The sequence below is a fragment of the Mesocricetus auratus genome, unplaced genomic scaffold (assembly GCF_017639785.1).
Source record: "Mesocricetus auratus isolate SY011 unplaced genomic scaffold, BCM_Maur_2.0 Super-Scaffold_100691, whole genome shotgun sequence".
Classification (NCBI taxonomy): Eukaryota; Metazoa; Chordata; class Mammalia; order Rodentia; family Cricetidae; genus Mesocricetus; species Mesocricetus auratus.
The window spans coordinates 44,162,724-44,189,720 of record NW_024429267.1 but is presented as its reverse complement, the minus strand read 5'-3'; the positions used below and the strand labels follow the sequence as shown (position 1 = coordinate 44,189,720).

Here is a 26,997-nt window from a genome sequence, read left to right as displayed (position 1 = left end):
CATTTGCTTATATGACATTGACATTCCTGGGCAATTCTTTTGCTAAATATCCCCCAGTTAGTACTTGTCTGATTATTTCTCCATATCTAGAGACAAACTAATTATTTCTTTTCAGTGGATGACTTAGTAATGCTATTCAGGAGTTTGACTTGTTTTTAGTGTTTCTGGCCCTTTCATTAAACCTTTAACCCATGCTCACCAGCTTTCTCTACTGTGAGTATATTTTCCCTCCTCTCTAATGAATAAGCAATTTGAGGAATGACACTTCAGGACTGTAGCAATCTTTTACCCAGTGGCCCTAGCTTATGTCCCAATAATCGCTTAACTATGCTGGCAGCAAAGTGCTGCCTGCTATTGAAGTGAGATGATAAATCTTTTAGGAAAGACTCTTTATTACATCTAGATCTATTATGAGAGGCTTTATCTATAGCCTTCTTCCACATACAACCCACTTCAGAAAGAAGTTCATAGAAACATTTACTACAAAATGTGAGGGTATGGAAAAGATGTAGAAGAAAAAATTATCAATATTTCCCATAGCCAAGAACTTTCCTAACATTCAATAGTAATCACTCACCAGAGGAAGTCAGATAAGATCCCAGGAGCTTGTTAAAAATGGTTTGTGTGTGTGTGTGTGTGTGTGTGTGTGTGTGTGTGTGTGTGTGTTGGCCAGAAGTCTGTGTTGGGTGTCTTCCTCAGTTTCTCTTTCTACCTTATTTTTTTGAGACAGGGTCTCTCACTATTAACTGTTTCTGCTGAGCCATCTGACCAGTGCTGGGGATACAGGCACACTGTGCTCAGCTTATTTGTGGGTTGCTGGGGATCCAAACTCAGTTCCTCATGCTTGCACAGTAAGCACTTAACCCACTGAGCTGGGTTTGGTTTTTGAACAGTGCTGACTAACAGATATTCTGTTTCCATGCTTCCCAGTATGATAGCTACTAGCCTTTGCACTTATTGAACCCTTGGGATGTAGCTAGCATGGACTTTTAATTTAATTTAATTTTAATTAAGTCGAATCATCAAATATTGCCAGCAGCTTTGGCATCAGGCAACACAAATCTACAGAATAGAACCAGAACTCTGCTGTTCTTCTTCCGTCAGTTTTAATCCACTGCTGTTTCAGCCAGCAGCTGTGGCTCTGCAGTTATTGGCCTGCTTCTCCAGCACTGACTTGGCAGCTCAGGGAATTTTGTTCCTGCAGTCACCAGCTATGTTGCTGCCTTCAAATGCAGCTTTTAAATAAGTCTCTATTGTTCTATTTATCAATAACATTTGGGAATCAAAGGCTGGGGTGACAATCTGCTAGCTCATAGAGACTTAGTAGTTACTAGCTAACCTCTCTTTGCTGGCATCTCTGAAAGACAGTGTCTTTCCAGTCCACCAAAACAAAATACATGCATGCCACACAAAGTCCCTCCCTACTACTTCCTGTGCATCTGTCTGTTGTCTTCCAGACCCTGTCTGATGCTCTATGATTACTTTGTCAACTAGTTGCTAACTCAGCCTTCTGACCCAAGGTTGATTTTATTTAATTAATGCAAATACAAACTTGGAGTACACAGTGTGATTGAGTATCCCGCAACACTCTAGTATTTAAACAGATCTTTCTTTTTATCTCTTACTTTTCAGGGAAGTTCTGGCTTCCATGGACATCTTGGGGAAGCAGGCAGTGTGGGACCTCAGGTAGGTGTGACTGCTGGAGGCGAGGGGACTCCTGCCTTTGCAGAAGAGTGGGGCTATGGAAGAGGGGTCTAGGCTGCCACACGATTGGCTTGTTTCCTGTCTGAGGTCTTTTCTTCCTTTTTGCTCTTAGGGGGGACATGGAAGATATGGCCTGCCAGGGTTGAAGGTCAGTATTTTTGGAGAGTTCTCTTTGTCCCATAAGTAAGGCTACTTTCATGGTTTTCTCTGACGCCAAGAGGAGTGCTGGTTGGCTGTACGGGTGGCATGGAGATCACTGGGAAGTTACTGTGGAAGAAGGGAAAGTTCAAAATGTGCCTCCCTATATTTCAGAGGATTTAACATAGTACTCTAGAGAAGAGCTCTCATTTATGATAAAATGACATTTCTGGGTGAAGGCTGGGGCCTTCCTGTGTGTGCACAAGCAAGTGCACCCCGTGGAAAGGAAGGGAAAGGGCTGAGGCCGTGGGGTCTCCAGAGGAGAGCTGGTGCAGTTTGATCATGGACTGGGCATTACTCCCGGGAGAAATCTTGTTTTACCCAGGTGGTACATGGGATGCTTGTCCATGTCATGTCATGGACATCTCCCCATAGCTCCTGTTCCATAGGGTCAGGAGAATGATCCACAATAGCCAATGCTTTTGGTTTAGAATGAGTGAGTTATGAAGTACATACATAGCAAGTCAACACATAAGAATAAATAGCAAGAGACACATAGAGAAAAAGTTGTCTCATCAAATTGTGTTCTCAGAACACACAGGGGCCAGCTGGATATCCTGATAAACAGAGTCCCAGGCAGGGCTGGGTGTCCCCCAGCAGAGGGCTCCAGGGGAGGAATAGATAGCAACAGGTAGGAATGGTATCTTCAAATCTGGCCTTCACAGAATCCAGCAGACTCCTGCAGGGGAAGCTGAGGCAGCGACCTGGTGTTCCCAAGGAAGCTTAGTCTCCATGGGTAAGCTTCCTGTGACTGGACTTTTGACTGCCCCTCCCCCACTGCAGGCGATTCTATGTCATGGGATAAACAGCAGTAACCTCTGTTGGAAAGATTAACCATCTGTTTCCAAGATAAAATGCTTTACTCTTGGGCTGTTTTGCTTTTCTCTTTCCTCCTCACAGAGTTGGGAGTTGGCAGCCCATCCTCAGACAAGGGGTCCTCAGAGGACACCTTCAGACAAACAGGCACAGGTCTGAAATGGGAGAGTGGGCCAGCCCCACTTCCAGAGTCAGCTTCTCAGAGAGTTCAAACATGAGTGTCAGTTTACCAATGTATGCCACCTATGTTACACTCCCCACCCCCCCAAGACTGAGTTCAAGGCCAGCCTGGGCAATTTAGTGAGACAGTGTTTCAAAACGAAGAGTAGAAAATGGCCTGGGTGTATCTCTGCCTTAGAGTGCTTGCCTAGCAGATGGGCTTGGTAAAGAGAAGGAACTTGCCAGAGACCCCACAGCTGACAGATTCAAATCTAATGCCCGAATCGAAGACTACGACGCTCTTTGAAAACTTTGTACAAAATCAGCCTAATGCCTGTCGGCTTCTTTCTGACACATCCGGCCACACTCTGCTCACATTTAGAGACATGGGACCAGCTTGGCTCAGCTTGCTATTGATTTTTCATCCATCGCCACCCTCTCCATCTATTCCTGCCACATCCTTGTCATGCCTTTATGTGTCCACTCTTGGTCAAATTAATTGAGCGTCCACAGCTTAATGATTTTGTCTTCTGTGAAGTCCCCTTTCCCTGATTGTTCTATGTTGTGTGAGCCTGTTGTTAATGACACAGCTTCCTAACAGAAGCGATGGAACCCTGGTACAGTCAGTCATGTGAGGATTTCTTTACTGCCACTCATTCCTCCTCACCCCGTCGGCTTCTTACTCCAACCCAGGCTTTTACCCTGTAGGCTCCTGTGATGTTTTGTTGGGATGGGTTTTTTAGTAGAGTCTTTTCATCTGGAACAGGGATGACCTTACGAAAACTGTGGGATGCAATTGGATGCTTCCTATAGTGGCTTGCTTATATTTCTATTCGAATTTTAATTAATCAGTAGTTTTCCCTCAATAAATAAATGGATATTGGAAAATTGGTATAGAAACAATGCAATTTAGCTCTCAAGAAAACCAAAATTACAAAATTTGTAGAAAAATGGAGGAACTTAGAATGTATAATATTAGGTGAGGTCACATAATCTCAGAAAAGAGAAAAACCAGAGTACTTTCCCTAATATGTGGATCCTAGTGTGTGTATGTATGTATGTACGTATGTATGTACGTACAGTATAACATGTAGAAAGGAGAATAAAAAAACGAGGTGGGGTGAGGTCTAAGTGTCACTCGTGCCTAGAAGCGCAAGACCAGCTTGGCCAACATAGAAGGACCACAGTCCCCAATCTCAAGTGAGGTCTTGTTCCTGACTGCTATGTGTAGTCAAAGTCAACATTCTGTTTCCATGTGTAAGATAAAGATCCTTACGGTGTCTATTGCTGTGGTAAATGCCATCTCAAAAAGCAAATCCCTGAGAGAAAGGCTTTCTTTAGCTTACAGCTCCACATAACAACCCATCACCGAGGGAAGTCAGGGCAGGAACTGAAGTAGACCATGAAAGGATGCTGCTCACTGGCCTGCTCTCCCTAGCTTGCTTCATTATATACCCCAGGATTAGCTGCCAAGGGTTGGCACCACCCACAATGGTCTGGGCCCTCACATGTCAATCACTAATCATAAAAATGCCCCCACAGGCTTGCCCACAGGTCAGTATGGTGGGGCATTTTCTCAACTGAAGCTCGCTCTTTCCAAGTGACTCCAGTTTGTGTCAAGTTGACATAAAACTAGCCAACACATGAGAATTGAGCCCACATATCTTAAATAGAGGGTGGAGGGGCTGGAGAGATGTCTCAGTTGCTAAAATGCTTGCTGCACAAATGCAGGGGCCTGAGTCCCATTCCCAGAACCTTTGGGAAAAGGCCAGTCATGGTGGTGATATAATCTTACTACCAGGGAGGCAGAAGCAGGGAGATTCTGAGGCTCTTGGCCAGCTGGCTTTCCTAATTGGTGAGACCCAGGTCTTAGTAAGTGACCTTGTCTTAAAAAAATAAGGTTGGCAGCCCTTGAGGCAGATCACCCAATATTGACCCCTGACTCACACACATACACACACCACACACACACACACACACACACACACACACACACACACACACACACATACACACACAAACACACACTCACTCTACAGTTCTTATGCACAATAGGAGTTTGGGTAATTTAAATAAAGGATTTCTGTCCCATCACTGGCCAAGCTTCTGGAAAGGGATGTATGAAGATGGTTGAAGACTGGGGAGGAAAGGCAGTTAACAGTCAGCCCCTGCTTTTTCCCAGTCACAGGGGAAACCCTTCCGATGTCTGCTCCAGCGTGGATCCATCTCTGGGAGAGCTGAGAATAACCAGTCCAATCTTCTTTCTATGACTTATCCTCAGGGACTTTAAGGGACAGCTTGCATGGAGGCTGTCTTTACTAGAACACTTGCTGTGCCTGGGAGCTCACTGAGCTTTTTTCATTTCTACAGGGTGTGCGTGGAGAAGCTGGTGAGCGGGGTTCCCAAGGACAGCCTGGGTATCCAGGCCCACAGGTTGTATCAGGAACTGGGTTTTAATTTAAGGATGTGTGTTTGAAACCTTTTTTGTGTGTGTGATGGAATATTTGAGTCAGAATGACCCCAAGGAAGCTTCCTAGGCCTTCCAAAGCAGATTTCATAGCCTCTCTTTTGGGAAGGCCGGACCACAACAGCTAGTATTGATCAGATTCCACTTTCTTGCTACTAACCTGGGTTTTAACACTAATTCACTCAATCCATCCTTGGGGGGGTTGAGTGGGTTTATTAGTCCATTTCACAGGGACAAAAAAAGAGGGGATGAAGAAGGTAGGCAAATTGGTCAAAGTGTCACTGCAATTGAGTGACAGAATTGGAATTCGAACTTAAAGTCGGTGCTCTTAATGAATGCCTCTGGAGACTTGTTCCAAAGTATAGTTTAGTTCATTAAAATTGTGTTCCATCAGCAAAGTGCTTACTGGGTGTCTGTTATGCACGGGGCTTCCTCCAAGTAGTCCTTGGACCAGCACAAGCCTTAAGGGCTTCAGTCCAGAGAGGAGTTGTCAACTATGAAGTAACAAGTAGAAACTGGAATTTCCAAGTAGCTCTTTTGGAATTCTGAAAAAAAGAAACCAAACCTACCATTATCTAGTCCTTCAAACTCTTTCTTTCATAAAGCAATTATTTCCAACTTCATTGCAACGGGAGAACTTTAAACTGACAACAAACTTTACTCACATCGACGCCTCTCTCCATCATTAAAAATCCCGAGTGTCAGAGGATAATTTGAGAATCTGTGTGCTGATTCAGGTGACAAAGACACTCACAAAAGAAAAGAGGAATCAAAGTGTAATTAGAATGTGTTTGCTTTATGATGGAAAAATGGCATCAGGAGGAAATAATGAAGAAACCTGTTTTTTTCCCCATTTTCTCTTTGATCACCGGCTTATTTCAAATTTGGACCCCTGCTACTGTCATGTCCTTGCTTTCTCTTCTTTAGAAACAGATTCTGCCCTTTGAAAGGGCTGCACAAGGTGCTGAGAGCCACAAGGGAGATAATCGATAAGACCCGTCCCTCATTCTCACGTTCCCACTGGGTTGCGGGAGTGATGGTCTATTTAAATAGATGATTGTCAATACCTCACCTGGGAGAGTAGAAACCGAGATCAATGCTTCTATTAGGAAACTCTTTCTCGGAAAAGCCAGAGAAAAATTCAAGTGTCAACATCAGCAAAGAACAATAGACCGAGGGAAAATAAGCAGGCTTGCCCCTAGCGACAACAATTGAGCCGCTTCATTTCCAAATGAGAGGGACACCCTTGCCACGACTCTCAGTCCACTCTGTTGATTTCAAATTAATTGGGTGGGCGAAGATAGGAAAACACTTTTGAACTTCAGCGCTTGGCAGATCCACCTGGAAAGACTTAGAAGCAGGACCTATGCCCTCCGTTGCAGACGGAGCAAGCGTGGAGCGGGAGCTCCACGAGCACTTCAGCGTGGAGATGCAACCTGACTCAGCCTGGTGGAGATGACACAGGGATGGCTGGGTTCAGGCACTGGGTTCAGTGGACATGGACATCTGAGATGACTTTGCACTTACATGGGATATAAATGGCTCTGTAAAAATTGGTTGAATTTTAATTTTTTTTTTTGGAACAGGGACCCAGAGGAAGGCAAGGACCACCGGGAGTTTTTGGCCAAAAAGGGGGTCTGGGTGCCCAGGTAGGTTTGCAAAACTTATAGCTGCAGTATAGCTGCTGATTAGCAGTGGCTGATTCTTGCCTCTGAGGATTCATTCATAGGGCAAACGGCTTGTTCTGGGATCTGAGGACCAAAGACTTCCAGGACATCTAGTTTGATGATGTTGGCATTGGTATCATTTCTTTACCCCCTTCATTCTGGGCATACAGTGACCAATAAGTTCTGGGTTTGAACCTCAGAGATGGGTATCACAGCTCAATGTTTATTCCTAGTGCAAGAACAAATGATAGTGCCATACAGGAGGCATGCTTAAGTTGTCTATCCCTTATGTGTATAAAAGGGCATCCTTGACTGCAAAGGTAAGGTCACAGAGGCTCAGGGAGATCCAGTGACTTGTTTAGATAGTAAGTGATCAAGTGGGCCTCCAACTTGGGTCTTTCTAGGGTCTGTTCTGCTGACTACCTAATGTCTGTGGCTAGTGGAAAGGTCAGAGAGACTGAGACACAGAGTCAAGTGGCTTCCAGAGGACAGGAGCATTTGCCACTGCTTAGACTCTTGAGAAGCAGGATTTGAGTCAGGCCTGCAGTCTCCATCCATTCAAAATGGCAACTCTAGGATGGCCAAAGTCATAATTCTGTCCTCAGTCTCTCCTTGGGTAACAAAGTCTAGCTTGTTGCTTTTAAAGCTTTTAAAGCACAGGTCCTATCTATCTATCTATCTATCTATCTATCTATCTATCTATCTATCTATCTATCATCTGTCATCTATTTATCATCTATATAATCTATATGTATGTATGTATGCATCTATCTATCAATCTTTCTATAAATCTATCATCTATATCATCTGTATGTATGTATGTATGTATGTATGTATTTATGTATCATCTATCTATTGAGGCATGGTCTCACTATATAGTTCTAACTGGTCTGGAACCATAGGTGTATGTCACAAATCCTGGCTAAGCTGTTATTTAAAAAAATCTTATTGTGAGGGTTGGAGATATGGCTCAGTGGTTAAGAGCACTGGCTGCTCTTCCAGAGGGCCTGGGTCCGATTCCCAGCACCCACGTGGTGGTTTACAGCTGTCTGTGGCTCCAGTTCCAGAGGATCTGACACTCACACACCAATGTATGTAAAATAAAGTTAAAATTTAAAATCTCATTGTAATATCATAAGTGTCATTTGAACATGTTTCCAGTTTGGAGTAGGTAAAAGCCCAAGCTTTAGTTTTCCTGATCTTTTGATCAAGTCACAGATAGTTTATAGATAATTTCCCCAGTTCTCAGTGTTTCACAGATTTGATTCTCACATAGTAGATTTTGGGCTTCTTCTGAGACTTCCCTTGCCTAGAATTTAACTGCATCTGCTATGCATTTTGCATGTTGGAAGATAATGGAAAATACATCTGCATGCCAATGCTCTTGTTCCTTGTGAAGATGCAGGCAAATGTTCTGTTCCTGTAAATAGTGTCACAGAGGTTCAGGGAGATTCAGACTTGCCAGCCAGCCAGAAAGTAGTTGGATTGACGTCTGACTTGGGTCTTGAGGTGGTGATTCATGAGCACACTGACAATTCCAGACCTTTTCAGCAATACACATGCTCTTGACTCATACTCCAATGATACCCCAATGAAGCCATCCATAGCTGAGAATGTCATGGCCAACCAACATTGTAGTTTAGCAATACAGCACTGGAGAGTACTAGTCATTGACTCCTGTGGCTTTATGGTGGTGGTTCACTGTTAGTATCCAATATCACAAGACAGTCTTGTTTCAAGTATTGTTATCCCAGGAAAAGGTTAACACTTCAAAATTTGAAGTATGGATCTTACTAAATGCATATGATTTTTCCTGTATTATAAAGTAAAAAACAAAAAATATTATTAGTCAAATGACTGTAAGCCAAGGGCCATCTGTAGTAAGAGTCATGATTTTGGTCATGGTGTCATTGCAGGGGAACCCTGGGCCTCCAGGTCCAAATGGCTCAAAAGGACCAGATGGACCCAGAGGAATGAAGGTGAGTGTCAGAGAACACACTCTTGGGTATGACTTTAGGAGTCCTTTGGGCTTTCTTAGGCAAATCTCTCCCCGCCATGTGATCATTTCCAGCATGTTTCTGGTGTTGATGATGCCATTGACTGCCTTTTAACTGATAGCTGGATAATGCATACTAAGAAGGATATTGTATAAACTCCACCCGTGGAGAAGTGGCTCACATATATAAAACCTCTCTAAGATGTGCATCTAATCTCATCGTCAGTGCAAAGACCACCGGTATATTTATAATTGACTTTATCTAACATGCGTACATGGAAACACACATAATTTTAAATCTAGCTTCTGCATCTGAGAAGAACCATGCGGATTTGTAAGTGTGGTTTATTTCCCTTAACATAATGAGTTACAGTGGCATCCATGTCTCCTGCAGCTAGTGTGGCTTTTCTTTACAGCTGTATCCAATTCCACTGCGCATCTGTATTCCATTTCCCGACGAGCCTTAACAAGCCTGTCAACTGTATAGTGATGCTAACTGGACTTGAAAAGTCTGAGCAAACAATCTCTAAGGAAAACGGCACAAAGATGCATAAACTCATGGGAGAAAATTAATTTCCTCCTTCCCCTCTGTTAAAAGGGAGAGCGCGGCCTTGCAGGAGAGAGAGGCCCACTGGGTCAGCAAGGACCAAGAGGACAGCCTGTAAGTCTAGTTTCTGTTTTGAACTCCTGGTTGAATTTCTTGCATTTTTCTTACTTGGTATATGTTCTTGTTTCACATAAAAATAATAAGACCCTTGATGATTTAAACTTGGGGCTACTAATATGACATAATGACTTGAGCTGTTGAGGATTTAGCTAAAGGTTCATAAGTTCCACACAAATAAAAAATTAAAAAATGTGTTGGGATTTCTTTTGCCTTCTCATTATTGAAGAGGGAAGTGTCTGTGAGCCTCTTCTATTTGCTAACGAAGTTTCTCAAGTATCCGAGTCTTTGGGGACTAATGAAATGCTCAAATGCTTAGAGAAACTTAAAAAAACTCTGTGTGTAAGACAGGGAGAGAGACAGACAGAGGGAGAGGGAGAGAGAGAGAGAGAGAGAGAGAGAGAGAGAGAGAGAGAGAGAGAGAGAGAGAGAGAGAGAGAGAGAGAATGAACATGTACATGTGCTGTATGTGTGTAAGTATGCTCATACCATGACGTGTGTGTGGAGGTCAACCTTGGGTGGTGGTCCTCATTTTTGGCCTTTATAAAAAGATTTAAGTTATTTGTATAGTTGTTTTGTCTGTGTACCGCATGATTGCCTGGTGCCTGTGGAGGCTAGAAGGGAGTGTTGGATCCGCTGAAACTGGAGTTACAGATGACTGTGAGCCACCACATGGATGCTGGAGACTGGAGCCAGGTCCTCTCTGGAAGAGCAGCCAGTGCTCTTAAGCTTTGAGCCATCTCCCCAGCCCCCAGCCTTGTCTGAGGCAGGATCCCTCTGTTTCTCATTCCCGTGTGAGGCAGCCCAGATAGCCAGTGGGCTCCGCTTCCCTTTGGAGGCTCTGGGACTGAAGGTGTGTGCCTCGACATCTAGCCTTATTTGAGTTCTAGGGATTCAAACTCAGGCCCTCTGGCCTGTTCAGCAGGTGCTTTACCCACAGAGTCATCCCCCCAGCATAGAGACACATCTTTCTAGATATCACAATTGAGACACCCAGTTAGAATTTTAACTTTTCACAGTATGAGTTTAAGTATCCAGAGTATAGGAATAATGTTGGAGATCAATAATCGTGAACGATTTCTTCCTATACATGGCACTTTCAAAGGCATGGCTCTGCGTTTTTATCTTATTCACTGATCTGAACACAAGAGCAAATTAGTTATTTTGTATCACTATTTTCCACTCACCACTTTCCTGAAGTTTGCTTTCTCATAAGAGCAATGCTGTCCTCTGGAGATGTCTTCCAGCAACAGTTAGGAAGGGCCTATAAGGGTGCCCTCCCTCCTCTTCAGCATCAAAATTGCATTTGTTGGGAAGGAGAGAAAACTAAAGCAGACACAGGAAATGTAAATTAAAATGTGCAAAGAGAAGGAGCAGAGGTTTCTGTGGACTGTGAGGCAGTGTCCTGTGTCTATACTCTGAAAAGGTAGATAGTGAAATTAATATTTTGTTTGATTTTATTCAGCTCTCTTGGTTGAAAATAGCACACAGAGCTTATGCCCCTGTCTCTCTCTCTCTGTCTCTGTCTCTGTCTCTGTCTGAACGCTGGGGAAAGATATTATTGGAGGTGATATCTTAGGACCACATAAGCCTGCGGACCTAAATTTGAGTCCCTGGAACTCCGATGAAGACAGACATGCTGGCACACATCTTTGACTCCAGCACTCCCACAGTGGACAACTTCCAAACACAGGCCTTGCTCTCTCCCTGGAGCCACAGGCATGGATGCCCTGTGAGTCTTCAGGGGAAGAAGACAGAGTAACAAGCAACAAGTGGCACTTTCCTCCCCACAGAGAATTCAGTTTTCTCCTCACTTCCTTTACTTTGATTTCTTTTGTACTTTGAGTTTTTCCTAATTAGACTACAGGCCCAGTCTTTAGGTCTTCAGCTTCATAGTTTGCCCTCCCTGTTGATCTACTTGATCTAGAAACAGTTTCTGTTCATTCCCCCCAAGAGATACTGTAAGTTTCTGAGTTTGCTCCTCATGATAGATACTTCTTATCTGTATATACAGGTGTTCAGATCAATCATATACAGAGCACACCTGTGTGTGTGCACGTATGTATGTGTATGTATGCATGTGTGTGTTGTTGAGATAAGGTTTCACTGTGTAGCACAGGCTGACCTAGACTTTCACTCAGTCTTCCTGCTTCAGCTCCTAAGAACTGGAAATAATATCAACATGTTTACTAGACAGTGAGCATGCTGTGGAATAATCCTTTACATGGTGTGAAGATATGTCACTGGTATTTGGCTAGCTAAAAACAAGCCTAAGCTTCTGGACAAACTTTCATAATTAAGAAGTCTCCATGTGGTTATTTGAGAGCTGGCATGTGGGACAGAGAAATCCACCTACAGAGCACATCTATGCAGATTTGCCATATTCTTCCCAACAACCATGCAGATAACACTGTCTTGGTCTTTAAAGGTTTGAAGTCTTATTTCCTCCAGTGTTGAATGTTTATCCTGTGGAGGCATTTCTCATTCTCTACCAAGCCCTACCCTTTTCTCTAGCTTCTTACATTGTTGGCTCATGCAAAGGCTTGGCTCTTGTTATTTGCGACTCTACAGTTAATTAATGTTGTGTCCTTTTCTTAGGGTCTTCTTGGTCTAGATGGTTATGGTCATCCAGGAAGAAAAGGCAAGAAGGTGAGGTTTGTGTATAGAATATTTAGATATCCAGTTTTTATTTTACTTTACTAAAAGAAAATGATTTTAAAAGATGTGTTTTAGAAATGTTGTTTCTCTCCTCCACATGTCATAGCTTGACAGAGTTCCCTCCCTGAGAAGTGAAAGTCTGATTTAGTTCTTCATTTATTGAAAAGCCACTCCCCCAGCCTTGTCTTCCAGCTTCACTAGGTATTTCCACTCCATTCTGATCTGGAGACATGAACCCTTTCCCATTGTCTTGTCTCTGCAAATGATATAGAATGTTGTTTTCATTCTCCTTCCAGTGGACAACTGTAATTCATTTTCTAGGATGAACTTAAACATTAACTTATTCTTGAAGTTCTCAGACTTCTCCAGACAGAATTTTCTGTCCTGTGCTCTGTGCCTTTAAAGCATCAGGTCCCCTCCACACTGTGATCTTCAGTTTACTTGTCTAGTTTAGACCAATACCCTACTCTATAGATACTCCTTTATCACCCATCAGACAACTTAAGATCAGCACATCTCTCAACAATAACTTCTTCCATTTTTCCACATTTTATTTATTTTTATATTTTAATTAATCTATCTCTGTTCTTCTCACCCCTGTGTGTGTGTGTGTGTGTGTATAGCACATATGAATATGAAGGTCAGAGGGCATCTATTTTTGGGAGTAACTTTTCTCTCTCCATCACATTAATTTTGCGAATTAAGCACAGATAGTTAGGCTTGAAAGCAAGTGCCTTTAACCACTGAGCCATCTTGCTGACCCCAAGTTCTTATCTTAGAACATGTGGGTGGACAGGTTGGAATATTGTCATACATACCCATCACCTTGATTCATCAATGGCAACCTTAGGGTCAATTATGTTTTATCTTACCCAAAGTCTCACTCACTTTTCCCTCCTCATGGAAATTATTTTTAAGAACATCCCAGAAACCATATATTTCATGCACAAGCATTTTATTTTGCTTATAAGTGTAATCAGATACCATTATCATACCTAAGAATTAACAATTATCCTTTAACATCATTCAGCATCCCATTAGTCAAAACTGATGCTCTGGACAAAGTTGTCTCCTCCTCTAGTCTTTTCTGTCTCAGGGACAGAGCCTGTCCTTCTTATTCTCTGCTTGCTAGGACAAGAGATTAGAGCCATCTTTGTGACACTTCCTTCCTTCACACTCTACATTTAATCCAACAAATAAATGCAAGTCTAGTAGCAAAGCATACTTAGCATTTTGCAATTTCTCTGAAAGCATTTGCTGATTTATTTGTGAGGTGTGTGTGTGTGTGTGTGTGTGTCTGAGTGCATGTGTATATGTGTGCATGTGTCCATGGAGGTCAGAGGTCAGTCAACCTTGGCGTTGTTCCCCAGGAGCCATCTTCCTTGTTAATCTGTCTCGGAGCTCATCAATTAGGCTCAGCTGGATGGCCAGAAAGCCTTAGGTGTCTGGCTGTCCCCACCTCCCCTGTGCTGAGATTACAAGTGTTTGCCACCATACCTGTCTCTATTGCTGAGTCACACCCCAGCCAAGTATTTTACCACTTCTCATTGTTATTGCATTCATCTAGGCTCATGTAGACTCAACATGGCTTTCTAATTTGATTCCTTCAGAAATCTCCTAAATGGTCTCCCTGCTTCTACTTCTGCCTCTGCCGTGTACAGTTAGGCCTTCACAAGGCAGCCAGAGCCATCTTTTAAAAGATTAGTGAGATCATGGCCATGCTCTACCCAAAGCCTGCCATGGCTCCCCATAGCACTGAGAAGAAAATCCTTTGTTCCCATGGCCCGTGAGGTTCGACACTCCTGGCCTGTGTGTGAGCTCTCAGGCTTCCTCTCCTGACCTCCTCTCTCTCCAGTTCTGCCTCATTTCCCTCTTGTGCTAAGGTCTCTTCAGGTCTTTTCCCATCCGCCTGGATGTTTTTTCCCCCAGATCCCTGGTAAGCTCACTTCTTCAGTTCATGCTGGTCTTTGCCTAAATGATGATTTTGCAAAAAGACTTTGTCTGGCCACCATCCGTGGAAGGGCTCCCACCCCCACCCCTTCGCACACACCCTCAACACCCACAGGCTCCTGTTGATGGATTCAACCAACTGCAGACTGAGGCATTTGTGAAAAAATTGCATTTGCACTAAATATGTGCAAACTTTTGTTATTCTCCCTAAATAATAAAGGGTAATGCCTATTTCACAGGATTTGTGTTGTATTAGACACCAAGGTACCGTGTGTCATCTTGAGACTGAAGTCTTTGGGAAGTGAGTGTAGGTCACATGTATATACTGGGTGATACCATATTCCACCAGGGAGTTGACTGTGCTTAGATTTTGGCATATCTGGAGGACACTGGAATCAACCTTCTGGAGATATTGAGGGACAACTTTAATTCTTTAAAAATACATAATATTTTTATTTTTTTGAGAATTCCTATATGTATGCAATATATTCTGATCATAGTCACTTTCCCTATTTCCCCACTCCAGCTCCTCCCAGATCTCCTGGCAACATTAACCTCTTTTTCTTTCAAGTCCTTTAAACTTGCTAAGTCTAATTATCCCTGCCCATATGTACATGGGAGTGGGACCACCTACTGGAGAATGGTCAACCTCCCAGGGGCTGTATACCTAAAAAACAACAACAAAAGCCAAAAACATGACCTCCTTCTAGCAGTCATCAATTGTGAATAACTCCTCAGCTAGGGGTAGGGACTCACGTTCCTCCCTAGCCATTGCTGTAATGTCTGTCTGTCTGTCTGTGTCTGTAAGAGCACATGTGCCATGACGTGTGTGTGTGTGTGTGTGTGTGTGTGTGTGTGTGTGTGTGTGTGTAGATGAACGACAACTTGGTAGAGCTGGTTCTCTTTACCAGCTTGAGTCCCAAGGATTGAACTCAGGATCAGGCTTAGTGACAAATGTTTATTCCCTACTGAACCATCTCACCAGCCCATTTTTTGACTTTATTTTTTCGAGACAGGGGTTCTCTTTGTAGTCCTGGCTGTCCTGGAACTCACTCTGTAGACCACGCTGGCTTCAAACTCACAAAGATCCACCTGCCTCTGCCTCTCAAGTGCTGGGATTAAAGGCATTGGCACTATCCTGATCCATGTCTAAAATCCATATATGAGTGAGTACATACCGTGTTTGTCTTTTTGTGACTGGGTTACCTCACTCAGGATGGTTTCTTCTAGTGCCATCCATTTACCTGCGAATTTCAAGATTTCATTGTTTTTTTTCTGCTGAGTAATACTCCATTGTGTAAATGTATCACATTTTCTCTATCCACTCTTCAGTTGAGGGGCATCTAGGTTGCTTCCAGGTTCTGGCTATTACAAATAATGCTGCTATGAACATAGTGGAGCAGATGCCCTTGTTGTATGAATTTGCCTCTTTTGGATATATGCCTAAGAGTGGAATTGCTGGGTCTTGTGGTAGATTGATTCCCATTTTCCTGAGGAATCTCCATTCTGATTTCCAAAGTGGCTGTACGAGTTGGCACTCCCACCAGCAGTGGAGGAGTGTTCCCCTCTCTCCATATCCTCTCCAGCATAAATTGTCTTCGGTGTTTTTGATTTTAGCCATTCTGACAGGAGTGAGATGGTATCTCAGAGTTGTTTTGATTTGCATTTCCTATTTTTCATTTCTTAATCTCCTCTCTGGAATACCATTCTCTCTGAGATGCTATCTATTTCTTTGCTCTCTTGCTTCTCCCAGAATGTAAGTTCCGTGAGGATCTTGGTTTTGTTCACTGTCAAGTCCCAGAGTTAAGTAAATACCTGTGGGATGGATGACTGTTTTGAAGCATGCCTGAGGCTCTGACAATGCACTCCTACTTCCCAACACTCAAGTGGATGCTCTTCCTTTGCTTTCTGTTGGTGAAAATCTCAAGGGCTTTAAACAGAAATAAATGCCCAAGAAGGAATTTCATTAGACCCTGCATCAAAAAGGGAGAAAGTTGTAAAGCCTATTGCAAATTGTTGACCTCCAAGAGTAAAATGTGACCATATGATGACTTTCTTCTTTCCTGGAGGAATGTTGAGGAAAAACTTAATTACCTGGCACTGATCATTATCTTGTCTCATTCTGACCCTAGGGTGAACCTGGATTCCCTGGCTATCCTGGTGTACAAGTAAGAAGACCAGTCTGTTGGCCTGGCAACTGGTGTGCAGTGTCTGTCATGGGTTTGCACATCTTTCTTGGCATTCAGAACTCTGTTTTTGTCTTTGTTAAGGGAGAAGATGGTGACCCAGGCCACGGAGGAGAGAAGGGGGCCAAGGGTGTCCAAGGGAAGAGGGTAAGAACCAGAGGGTCATCCGTCATCATCACAGGCACAGAGGGCACTAACCTATCCCTGCTCAGTACCCACTGCACACTCCCACCCCATCCCTTTTAATTTACACTCAGGGTGGAAATGCAGCTTCTGGTAACAATAAATGGTAACAACAGAGCATGCAAGCTAGAGTTGCAGCTCTGCACTACCAATTGCTCAAGAAAATTTGAGGGCTCCTCAGCCTTGACCGCTCTAGGAAAAATTTGGAAGGGCATTGTCAAGGACAATGCTTTTGACCAAGTGTGGGTTGTCTGGGTCATCCCTAAGCTCCTTAGGGACTGGAGTCCCAAGTTCATGGCTTCTGTTTTGGTGGATGTTGCGTCTACTGTGCTTCCTGGAGTCTCCCATTAAGAACCCATTCTTTCAGGTTCAGCAGATTGGGTATGACTTTTTAAAACATCCTTCTTGTTGCTTTTGAGACCGTCTCATATAGCCCATGCTGGCCTTGAATCTGTTATGTAAGTAAGGCTTGCCTTAGATCCCTTATCTTTCTTCCTGTACTTCCCAACCGTGCCATCATGGCCAGCTGTAAAGATTGGATCTTGAAGAGCCACAGTCAATGCCAACTCATTTTGAAAAGAGTGACTGTGGATATTAGGATCCAGGTAGTGTTTAGCAGCTGGGAGAGATGGCTCAGGGGATGTTCTAGTCTCTGTTGCTGTGATAAACACCGAGACCAAAAGCAGCTTGGTTGGGAAAGGGTTTATTTGTCTCACACTTCCATGCCTCACTCTGTCACTGAGGAAAGTCAGGCAGGAACTGAAGCAGAAGTTGTAGAGAAATGCTGCTGTCCTTGATGGCTCAATTTGCTTTTTTTTTTTTTTTGGTTTTTCAAGACAGGATTTCTCTGTATTGTTTTGGAACCTATCCTGGAACTCACTCTGTAGATCAGGCTGGTCTTGAACTCACAGAGATCTGCCTGTGGGCCAACCTAATAGGGACATTTTCCCAGTTGAAAATCTCTCTTCCTAGTCACTTGAGCTTATGTCAAGGTGACAAAGAACTAACCAGCACAGTGGGTAAAGACACTTGCCACCAAGCCCCACACCTGAATTTGAAACCCAGAATCCACTTGGTGAAAGGAGAGAAGCAGCTCTCCTTTCAGTAACTGGTGTTTTCATCTCCCAGAAAGCTCACAAAGACAGCCAGGTCCATGCTCATTCGGCTTGCTGCTGCTTATAGTAGCTCTGATATGTTATCTTTCTACTTCCAAATACAAAAGAAAAAACATTGATTAAATCTAGATAATCAGTGTGCTGTGTTACTTCACATACCTAGAATGAGCAGTGAGCCCCTGGCCACCCAGAACCTTTCCTGAGACACCGAGGCCCAGAAAGGGCTGTGGGAATTTTTCCTTTCCCCATGTCAGGCCCTCAATGCAGCTCTCATGCAGTATGTATATCATGTTCCCTGGAGACTTGACTGAGGGTTAGGCTACCTTTTAAGGCTCTGCATGGAAATATATTTGTATGTATCATTCATGAGTAAGCTGGGGTTAGATAGGTGGGCTTGAAGGGGGGGTGTCTGGTCCCCATAAAGCCTCCCGGTCTCTCCGTGGATACATTGTTCACAGAGACTCATTGGTCATAGGTATGACGTACTTGGATGTTTTGGGAGGGCCAGTTCTTGTAGCCAACACAGAAGTTTATTCTTTTGGTATTCACTTTTAGGGTAATTCTGGATTTCCTGGGTTTGCTGGAACTCCAGGTGACCAAGGCCCACCAGGAAAAATGGTAACAAGTACCCTTTCTTTTTCATCTTCAATCTTGTGCCAAGATGAGTAAGAGTTTTATTAGAGGTCTCACTGAAGAAGAAACAAACAGGGTCAAGGGCACAGAGGCATTGCTTGGAGAGTTCTAACTTCAAGCCTAGACAGAGTATTCCATGTGTAGTTTCTTTTTGAATGTAGAGGTGATCTCAGAGTGGCTAGAGCTTTATGGGTCCTCCTAAAGACATAAGCCAATACATAAAGTGTACAGGGGAGCCTGCTGACCAGTGTAAACATGATAACCAACACACAAAACAGAAGGAAATCCTCATGGAATATTCCACCCATGCAATCTTTTTTTTTAAGACAGGGGTTTCTCTGTGTAGCCCTAACTGTCCTTGAACTCACTCTGTAGACCAGGCTGGCCTTGAACACGAAGAAAATTTTCTGTCTCTGCCTCCTGAGTTCTGGGATTAAAGGCGTGTGGCACCATACAATTTTAATTGAACTGATAATGTCGCAAGACGAGAAGAAATTTAAGAATTCCCTGGGGCATGGAAAGACACTGAGACTTTGCCCTATGCCCTGTTTTAGAGACTGGGTAACACAGTTTACTTATAGGTTGTTGTGAGAAAACACTGGCCAAAAGCAGCTGTGGGGGGAGTAGGTTTATTTGGCTTACAGGTCACAGGCTGTCTTTGAGGGAAGTCAAAGCAGGGATTCAAGGAAGGAAGAAGGTTGGTGGCTGGGACTGCTGCTTACTGGTTTGTTCCTCTACCTGGGATGGTGGTCCATCTGTTTAGGGGTGGTCCTATCCACAGTTGGCTGGGACCTTCTATATCAGTTGACAATCAAGAAAATGCCTCATAGGCATGCCCATAGGCCAGTCTGAGAAAATTCTGCAGTTGGGATTCATTCTTCCAAGGTATGTCTAGGTTTGTATCAGGTTGACAAAAAACTAACCAGTACACGGGGCTGTCGTTCTATGAGGGACAGAGTATTCATCAGCTGTGGTGGGGAGGAGGTACAGGGACATGCTGGGCTCACTGGAGCTCAGGATTTTTACTGGAGAAGAGCAACTAAGTCAGAAAACCAAACATCACAGAAGTAGTTCATGGCCATATAATGGCGAAATACAGATTTTGAGTGGGACTTTAGTACAGTGGCCTGTCCAAGTTACCCCTTGTAGAATCTAAACAAAGACAGAGACTCCAGGCTCTTAGAAGGCCTGGGGCCAGACAGCTGAAGTTGGAAGGCTTCAGGGAGGATTCCTCTACTATGATGGCCGAGACAGGCTCAGGATGAGAGGCCTGAAGAGCAGGGACAGGGGAGATATTTTGGAATAGCTTGTGGTAGAACCTGGGATCTTGAATGACCTGGAACTTGAACTATGGATTAGTCTCTAAACTACCTGGTCTTCCAAGCATCCGTGTCCTGTCTCCCTGGGCTTCCTGGACTCCGGGGTCTGAGATATATCACTGGCACTGTGTCTCTGGTTGGCTGTGGAGAGGGAAGTATTGGCAATCAGCATGCTGCATTTTGAACTTTGTTTCTATTCTTTCCAGGGCATCAAGGGCCCAAAAGGTTTGGCAGATAAGGCGGTAGGTGAAGACTCCTAATTCAAAATTTCATTCATTTCAATAACTAAATTTTTCAGTATCCATAAGGGCAGATTTGTTAATCTCAAAGCTCATTTATTTTAATAAATTCTGTTAATACTATAATTGTACAGAGTTTTCCCAGAAATGCCACTATAAAAATAGTAGAATAATATTTTAAACACTAAGTGCCACAAAAAGAAACTATTTGGAAGCTACCACCTTCCTGCAGTATACTCTTTTATAAAGCTAAAAACACTGCCTATAAAGCTATACATTTCTAGTAAACCAATTCACAGAATCGCATAGGCTTTTGGGACACTTTAAATACAATCTCAGAAATTATGGCAAGGGCTTCCCTTCCAAGTCCACACAGGCTGTTATGTTAGGTAGGGACTGGAGGGTGTGGAAACATCTGAAGAACAGGGAGGAACGCGGTCTGAGGTTGAGAGAAGAACAGAACACAAGAAGGGATAAAAAGAAAGAGGTAGAAAAGTGGGGTGGGGGCGAAGGGGGCACTTGTCTTGGCAGTCCTTCTAAATAAGTGTTCTGGCAGATGCCACTATAAAAATGCATACATTGGTAGCAGTCCCCAGTCCTTTCTGCTGAGATTCCTGGATTTCAACTTCAAAATCAGATTTGATCCTATTGATTCCTGAGGCAGATTGCAAAGTAAATCTACCTATCTCAACACACTATTAAAATCCTTTAAGTGTTTTAAATTAGCTACTGGATCTGGAAGTAAAATTGTTAGGTATCAGCTGTAACAATTTTGTGGTTTTCTGTTACATATTTAAATGCTTCAGATAGGTACTGGTAACATGCACATGGCATTTCAAGTCATGACAGTGAAATCTGCTTCACATTAAATGATTATTTCCTCCCCGTCCTTCCCTATCTCTCTGCAGCCTTGTGAAATTGTTGATTTCATTCGAGAAAACTGCCGTAAGTTGTTTGGGAGAGACTCAGATGGAGCCAGTGGTGTGGGTGGAGGGCGGGGGGGAGGGATCAAGGACTAAGGACATAAGCCAGTGATGTGGATGGGTGGTGTCAAGGACTAAGGACATAAGTCACTGAGGATTTGACTGAGGCTCGGGAAGTGACTTGCCCATTCTAAAAAGATCTTATAAACTGACAGATTAGGTCCAATATCCCTTTGCACATGTCACCTTTTCCTAAATGGGCTCCAAAATGAAGTATTTGAAAGGCATACTATCTCAATAATGAAAAACAAACCTCCATTATATAATTCTGGGTACCCCCAAATATAACCACACTCACACACCTACACACCTCATCTTGGTGCATGAAACAGAGCATGGGAAGAACTGTTCTTTTTATTGCAACAAGCAGGATCCATGATGGGTTTTTTGGAAAGAAATATGCTCCATTTGGTTGTCATTTCTGTTGCAGAAATGGAACTATGAGCCAGTAGGCCTTCGGTACTGCTTTGTCATGTAACTAGTTGACATCTATGTACTCTCTTTAAAGAACATCATGGGCACTTATATCTACAGAGAGCACACTCCTCTCCTTACAGGGAGAGCAATTAGTGTGGAAGCTTGGGTTTTATCCATAACTGCCTGCCTTCTTGTTCAACCTTCTGGCTTCTGCCCATTCCCAGCTGCTGTTCAAGGAGATTCCGGGATCCATTTTCATGGGAGTCACACAGAGTAATGCTATCACCTTGGACAGAAAGGAAGAACTGACTGTACAGAAAGTTAGAACCCCTTTTCATTGAGGAGCTCCACAGGGTTAAGAGCAAATAGGAAAGCGAGAAAAACATTTGAGATACATAGAAGCAGAAACTCAAGTAGAGTGCTCAGTGTGCTTGCTATGTCATGTCAAGATGAAAACAGCTGCTGCATAATCATTTTATCTAAAACGTAGACATTTTTGGAAAGCTAAATTTGAATGTTTAAAAAACTTTTGAATTGAAAATAGGTAAAAAGACGTGAAAGGAGAGTCAGAAGAAAAAATAACAATGTACCTGTGAGACTATTTACCCTAGATGGAAATTAAAGATTATCAATTAAAACAACGATACGTTCCTTTTGGTTCTCAAACTGGAAATATACACATAATTGTTATATATTCATACACATGTATACATATTTATATAGTTTTGGTCTTTGGAGATAGGATCTTGCTAACTAGCTCATCTGGTCTGGAATATCTTGTGTATACCACTGTGGCTTCAAACTTGTAATCCTCCTGCATCAACCTCCCAACAGCTCTGAATGCAGGCTTGTCCCACCAGTTTGGTCAGTGAAAGTGTGGTCTGAGTTTCAGGCAACCATCAGGTGGAAACTGGTGCCCTATTATAATGGGAAAAATAACAGAGTGGATACTGAGCAAATAGTATTGACCCTTGCCGTACTAGGGAGGGGTGTGTAGAATGCCATTTGAATTTCTCAGAAGAGAGGGTTTTTCAAAGTGGATGTGGTTTAAAAATCCCAGAACTTGGGAGACTGAGGCAGGAGGATTTTTTAAGTTCAAGTTCAGCTTGAACAACAGAGAAAAACTGTCAAACCAAAAGAGTGTATTTTATATTGAAGCAGAAACTGCCCATATACACTAACAGGGTCTTCTTTTCCCTTCCAGCTTGCTCGAAAGGTAAATAATGCTTGCTGTTTAGATAAGCCCTCATCCGCCTAGAGGCAGCACAGATGTCTCAAGTTCTGTGTATCCCTGTGTCAAGGTTTTTCCAGATGCCCAGCGTTCCCAACAGAAGTGGTCTTTGCCTTGGACATGTCCAATGATGTCTCCCAGTTGGACTTTGAGAGGATTAGAAACATTTTGATATCTCTGTTGATGAAGATGGAAATAAGTGAGAGCAACTGCCCCATTGGGGCCCGAGTGGCCATTGTTTCCTATAACATGAGGACAGATTATCTAGTGCGCTTCTCAGACCACCGAGGAAAAGCTGCCTTACTACAGGCTATCGGGAAAATTCCCCTTGAACAGTCATCTGGGTCCCGGGACCTGGGGGCCACCATGAGGTTTGTGGCAAGACATGTATTCAAACGTGTGCGCTCAGGCCTTCTGGTAAGGAAGGTGGCCGTGTTCTTCCAGGTGGGTAGGAACTATGACACAACCTCTGTCAACACGGCCTTGCTGGAGCTCCACGCAGCGGATATTGTCACAACAGTTGTAACCTTCACAGAGGAGCACAACTTCCCGGACACCCTGCTGGTACGTGAGGAGTGGGGAAAGGCCCATGGGAGAAGGTGCTGGGGCTAGTCTCGCTCTCACCCCTCCACCGGGGATGGTGTGAGTGATGAGTGTGGTTCAGAACTGCCAGACATTGCCCAATATGGGAGAGGTGAGGTATCTCAGAACGGGCACTATAGACAGAGCTACTGGGGAGCACACATTCTGAGTTGAGAGCCTCACAGATGTTGTCTTATGTAATATCCCCAAAGTGCTATTAGTTGGGCCTTGTTGGTTTTCTCTGCTTCAAGAATGAAAAAGCAAACTTAGGGAGGGCAAGCATATTCTTGAGGGTCAAGTAACTAGTTAGTGGCAGATGCTATCTGTTGTCTCCAGTGTTCTGGTACTAAGTTACCAGAGATTGGAGACTGACTTTCTTCCTCCTCCTCTGCCTCCTTCCTTTTAGTGGTATAGAACCCTATGTACCCATTTACCAGCATAGAAAAATGCAGTGCTTTTAAAGCACACACACACACACACACACACACACACACACACGAATGGATTTTGTGTGTATGTGTGTGTGTGCACACCCACATGCATGTGCACAGAGACATGTATGTGAAGATCAGAGCTCAACCTTGGCTGCCATCCCTCAGGGGCTGTTTACCTTGTGCTTTTAGACAGGGTGTGTCTCCTTGTCCTGGAGCTTGCTAAGGAGGCTAGGCTGGCTGACCAGCAAGCTCGGTACCCGCCTGTCTCCACCTCCCCAGAGCTAAGATTACAAGTTTGTGCCATCATATCAGGCCTTTTACCTGGTTGCTGGAGGTCTGACCCAGGTCTTCATGCTTGTGTGGCCTTGTTGACTGAGCCTGCTCATCAGCCCCTTACAGATTCCTGTGTGTTTTACTCTTCTGTGACCAGAGTGCGATTTAAGGCTCAGAACACCTTTGGCATTTATAAGTTCTCTCCCTGTTCCTTAACCAAGCCATATAGTCCAGTACAACTACTCCTCTGACTTTGATTACAAGTTATTCTGAGTCTTGATATAAATGGAATTAGTCAACGTCTGGGCTTCTGTATCTGACTTCTTCCAGTCAACATATCTGATCTTGGTCATCCATGCTGTGTGTATGTGTAAGTCATTCCTTGTTACGTTAGTGTGGCATTTCAATATTTGTAGAGATGAGTTATTCACATGTCTAGTCTTTAACGTTTACTCTTCTAACTAAAACCTGTGCTCTTTGTGCTGACACAATTTCTGAGACAATTTATCAAAGTGAAGGTCGATTTTCTTCCATTGTGTGTGAATGCCAGATTTAGCCATGTGACATTACCAACATTTGACCGTTCTGACCTGGAAAAACGGAAGTGTCATACGGTTCTACTTAGTAACTAATGGATTCAGCTGTGCCAGACTGCTTCATTCTCTCTTGAGATAGAGTTGTGCAACAGAAGTGGTAGGTGAGAAATTTGGTTGACACGCAGTGCATGAGACTGAGAATCCATGGATAAGCTTGTGACAGCTTGCAAACTACCAGGAGGATGGGCAGCCTTCTCAGGTTGAAAAACAGAGAAAATGAAGAGAGGGAGTTCTTTACTGTTCTCGATACATCCCAGTGCCTAGCAGGATGTCTGGACAGGGCGGGCTGGTGGAGGAGGTCTGCCCCGACGTTCAGAGAGTGATGCCATGGCGCAACCATGTCTCCCTGAATGCACGCCAGTGCTGCTTTCTGATGGGCTGCTGGATACGCAGTGCTTGCTTCTGATTTGTAGTTACATTTCCAGTCATAGCCTGCTTGCCCTCCTTGTCTCGGGGTTTAGAGTGAAAGGCTGAAATGGTGTGTGAGGAGACATTGCCGGCTATCATTTTTAGCTGCTCTCCTCTCCATTGTGTGGGCATGTTCTTGCCCTGGGGTTCTGGGAGGCAGCTCGGCATCTTGAAAATTTAACGGTTTAGAAAAGACGTTAAATGATGCTTGTCAGCTCAGATGTAACAAATGACCTCGCTGCCGGTGACACTGGCAAGGATAGAAACTGTCAAAATGACAGCCCCATCTTCAGGGCCTCTCAGAAGACCCCTGTTCTTTTCCAGGGGGCTCACTCACTGCTGCCTTGCCCCTCTCTTCCTTACACGAGGGCAGTCTAGTGAAGACTGGGTGTATTGTGTGGCTTGCCTTCTGAATTCATTGCCAAGGGCTCTCTCACTTGGTGTGAGGCTTTTGTCTCTGAACTCCATGTTATTATAATTTTCAGAACAACCCCCACACACTTCTTCTGGGAAAATGATGGTAGTTCAAATTGAATGGATTATACAAACAGATATCCTAACTTCTCAGTTCATTTAAATGCACTTGGAGATGGCCACACCTATTGAAAACTTTTTGTATGCCATCCATGGAATTGTTCAGCCCTAAATAAAACAGCATTGCTGTGTTTGGGCTCCTTTTGTCTAATCCCATCATTAAGAACCGTCTTATGCCTGAGAACATAAGCCTTCATTAGATCATTTTTTAAAAGCAAAGAAGCAGAGCACTAGAGGGAAATGCAGCTTGCACGCCAGCCTTCAGATTTCATTTTTCTTTCTAAAAAGCCTCACGCAGATTCCCTTGCAACAATGCCTAGGAAAATAGCTCATGTTTATTGATCTGGCCACCATCCTAAGCTTTTATTGATTCACTTAACCCTCAGAAACCAATGAGACAGGCAATGTGATGAGCCTATTCGTCAGACAACAATACCGAGACCCAGAGCAGTTAAGAGAGTGCTCAAGGTCTGGAGCTCTCATGAGCTCTGGGCTTTATTCAAAAGTCTAAAACAGTAAAGCAAACTAGAGACCTTCCAAGGTCTCAGTCTTTCCTCTCTTTTAATGCATTTTATCTTTAGAATAATATTAGGAGGTATGTCTACAAATTGGTCCCACTTTTACTCCTTAGAAAATCCAAAGAATGGAAGGCTGGCTGTCAGAAATCTCCTCCCTTCATGCAACATGAGCTTTAGGAGATAAAGAAACTGGCATGTGTGAATTTTGATGTAATTTTGGAATTTATGAAAGTTGCATAAAGAAATACCCTGTGTGTGTTCAAGTATGTGTGTGGGTGTGCATGCACATGGAGGCCAGCTGTCAATCCTGGCTATAATCCCTTGGGAACTGCCTACCTTGTTTTTTCAGACATGGTCTCTCACTATTGCTCTTCTACTAGGTGAGGCTGGCTGGCTACGGAGCCTGGGGGATCCACATGTTCTGTTCATTCTAGCCCCAAGACTCAAACTTACACAATCATGGCCAGCCTTTTTCATGGGTGTCAGGGATCAAATATCCTCAAGCTTGTGTGGCAAGTATTTTATCAACTGAGCTATGTTCCTAGTTCAACTTATTGTTATTATTTTTTAAAGAATGACCTGCTGATGACACCTGGAGCTGTCATATTGCTTTGCAATGTCCTATGGCAACTTAGGGAAGAAATTAGACTCCAAACCATGGTTTTGTCCCTTAAATTACTGCCCCCACTTGAGAAACAGAAGATTGCTATGTAATGAAGGTTGGATTAAGTCTGAATTGTTAGTGGTTGAGAGCAGGCTCATGCCCCACAGGACTATCAACCCCGAAGAGAGGCAGGTAAGGGTTTATAAAGCCAAACCCCACGATCCCATCACACCAGGGCCCAGTCAGATAATAGGTTTCCAAAGTTTCAGTTCAGTGGATTAAAACAACTTGTTCTATGCTGTAAAATGATGGATCTCCTTAGGCTGTGGGTGCTGCTTGGCAAGATGTGGTTAGTTGGGGCTGGAAGCAATTGGATGAAGCATGAGATGGAGTTATCTAATACTAGAATACAATGGGATCACTTTGGGCAGTTCAAAATAACTAGATTGTGTTTTTTGGTTTA

At 43.5% G+C, this 26,997-nt stretch overlaps 1 protein-coding gene across 1 annotated transcript in view; it reads left to right on the top strand.

Moving 5' to 3' along the window:
• LOC101822483 (collagen alpha-4(VI) chain-like) overlaps window positions 1-26,997 on the top strand; it is a 115,989-nt gene that overhangs the window by 74,042 nt on the left and 14,950 nt on the right. Inside the window, 14 exon segments of the mRNA XM_021230102.2 lie at window positions 1,633-1,686; window positions 1,817-1,852; window positions 5,248-5,310; window positions 6,931-6,993; window positions 8,928-8,990; window positions 9,606-9,668; window positions 12,270-12,320; window positions 16,412-16,447; window positions 16,550-16,612; window positions 18,319-18,381; window positions 19,922-19,957; window positions 20,863-20,899; window positions 22,559-22,570; window positions 22,656-23,149. Coding sequence (XP_021085761.1) covers window positions 1,633-1,686; window positions 1,817-1,852; window positions 5,248-5,310; window positions 6,931-6,993; window positions 8,928-8,990; window positions 9,606-9,668; window positions 12,270-12,320; window positions 16,412-16,447; window positions 16,550-16,612; window positions 18,319-18,381; window positions 19,922-19,957; window positions 20,863-20,899; window positions 22,559-22,570; window positions 22,656-23,149 — 1,134 coding nt within the window.